Genomic DNA, 2,649 nt, shown 5'->3' on the forward strand with positions numbered 1-2,649 from the left:
CTAACTGTGTGCTTCAAAAATTTCTGAAAACTGTTCCAGACACATGTACAACTTGGACTCCTTGTCATTTTGCAGTTCCTATCAGAGGACCTGAATTTTGGGGAATAATTAATGAAGATACTACTAAAAAAGAGAGAAATGTCACCTTACTTTGGAAGGTATTCTTGCTTTTTATGTTATCCTTTCAACTCACTTTTCTACTCTTACAAGATTTCATCGCTATAATCCTTTCATTATTAATCTCCAGAAGACTCTGTGATCTCAATTTAATTTTGCTTTTGAGATGTGATTGCAGTGAGCTGAGTGATATCATGGATGGGGCACTGAAATGGAGTTAGTAGACTTTAATTCTGTTCTCAGCTTTAACATATTCTTCTTGTGTCAGTACTCTTTTGGCAAAGTACTTAAACCCCCTGGACCTTGGTTTCCTCATCAGGATAAATGTGGGATTAGACCAAATGATCTCTAATGTTCCTTTGAATCCAAAAATTCTGTTCATATTTAATCCTAAACAAAGTAAATGTAGCCTTCCCCACATAGATCAAGGACATCTAAAATATAAGAAATTATTCTATTTGTGTAATGGCATAAATAAGCATGTAATATTCAGAAATTTCAGCCTAAAGTTTTCAAATTGATCTGAATGGATTGATTTCCATCCCAAGTGAATAGATTATTTGGTCAGTAGATACAAAATTTAAGATTGATTTGGAATGAAACACATGAAATAAAATAATGTTTTTTTGTTGTTTTTGTTGTGATGTGTTATTGAGTCAATTTGAACTCCTGGTAACCCTATGTGACAGAGTAGAACTGTCCCAGAGGGTATTCTATGCTGTAACATTTATGGGAACAGATTGCCATATCTTTCTCCTGCTGAGCCTCTGGATCAGTTCAAAATGCCTACTTGTAGGTTATTGACCAAGTACTTAGTCACTGTACCACCAGGGCTGCTTATCGTACCACCAGGGCTCCTCAATTATGTCTATGTCATACCAGACATGAACTATAAGCATATCCATGTATCTTACTTTCAACCTACCCAGAATATTCCAAGCCCTACATGGATGTATGGATGTGTGTGTCTGTGTGTGTATGCATATATGTATATATGTATATGTATGTATATGTGTGTGTGTGTGTATATATATATATATATATACACACACACATATACATACATACATACATATATATACATCATATGTATATATACATCATATATATACATATATATAATATATATTTATATATATACAAACATGTGTGTGTGTGTGTGTGTGTGTGTATTGTTGTTGTTGTAATGTGCCGTCGAGTAGGCCCTGACTCATAGTGACCCCTCTTCGGGTTTCTGAGGCACTATCAATATGGAAGTAGATTGCCCAATCTTCCTTCCAAGGAGCAGCTGGTCAGATTGAACCGCCAATCTTCTGGTTAACACTCAAATGCCTTAGGCACTACACCAGTTTATTTTTCCTTGCTATTTCTGGCATACAGGCAACTCAATGGGAAAAATAAATGTGAGAAGCACTGTTGTAGTCTATTGTATAGAGTCAAGCTTTTTATGTGTTTACAAAGGATTGGTAGAATGTAATCTTACCACCAACAGGTGAAGGTGATGGGGGAAGTAGGTATATTGTTATACCCTGAAGAATAAAATAAAATAGAACTCACTGCCAACAAGTCAATATGACTCATAGTGATCCCTCCTTGAGTTTCCGAGATGGTATCTCTACGGAAGTAGATTGCCCTGTCTTTCCTTCTGAAGAGTGAATAGAAGAATATGATTGGACTAGTTAAGTATTTTATTTTGGACCTTTTCATGACCTGATTATGCCATTTTTTTTTAACTACAGGACAGAAATTCTGGGGTTCCACATACACTGTTCTTATATATAAGCAGCCTCTTACTTCAAGTGACAGCCTATCACTTCAGGGGCAGGAAAAGGAAAGACAAATCTTACAGGGATTAAGATAAATGATGGTTAACATCTCAGCTTTTCTGCTGTCATTATAGAATCAAAGGATTACCCCTTGTTGGTTTTTTAAATGAGGAAACTCGACTTCTGTCCATCTTTCTTTTCTCTAGAATTACAGTGAAAACTCTTGGTAGGAAAGAGTCCTAATTGTAACCTTACTTCTTTACCTTCAAGTGATTTATTCTGTGAGGTTTAAGAAATCCACCAAAAGAAGGAGAATAAGTTTCCTATGCTCCAGAGGCATTCTGTAACCTTCATAGAAGCTGTTGTCAGAGAGCTAGCCCCATTCTCTCACCCCTCCCCTACTGCTCTCTCATTCCCCTCTGCCATCCCACAGCCTTGAAATAGGCTGTGCCTGCTCTAGTCTGATCCTTGCCTACTAATGGCAAATGTATAATAAGAGTTCCATGAGTGCCATTGCTCAGTTCCTTGAGCTCAGATGCTATAAAAAGCACTGTAGCCCTTAAACGGATCACTTTTTATGTTTACTGCAGCCTCTGACGAAAAATGAATCACTGTGCAGCGTGAGAAGATATGTGGTGAAACATCATACTTCCCTCAATGGAACGTGGTCAGAAGATATGGGAAGTCACACTAAATCAACTTTCTTATGGACAGAGCAAGCACATACTGTTATAATTCTGGCTGTAAATTCAATTGGTGCTTCTTT

The 2,649-nt window shown here is 37.0% G+C and overlaps 1 protein-coding gene across 1 annotated transcript in view; it reads left to right on the plus strand.

Moving 5' to 3' along the window:
• The window catches only part of LEPR (leptin receptor), a 117,955-nt gene that overhangs the window by 76,530 nt on the left and 38,776 nt on the right, over positions 1 to 2,649 (plus strand). The window contains exons 14-15 of the mRNA XM_007959390.1: positions 40 to 158; positions 2,474 to 2,646. Coding sequence (XP_007957581.1) covers positions 40 to 158; positions 2,474 to 2,646 — 292 coding nt within the window. The remainder of the gene's footprint in view (positions 1 to 39; positions 159 to 2,473; positions 2,647 to 2,649) is intronic.

The sequence above is a fragment of the Orycteropus afer genome, unplaced genomic scaffold (genome assembly GCF_000298275.1).
Source record: "Orycteropus afer afer isolate SDZICR_OR568_19922 unplaced genomic scaffold, OryAfe1.0 scaffold00016, whole genome shotgun sequence".
In the NCBI taxonomy this organism is placed as follows: domain Eukaryota; kingdom Metazoa; phylum Chordata; class Mammalia; order Tubulidentata; family Orycteropodidae; genus Orycteropus; species Orycteropus afer.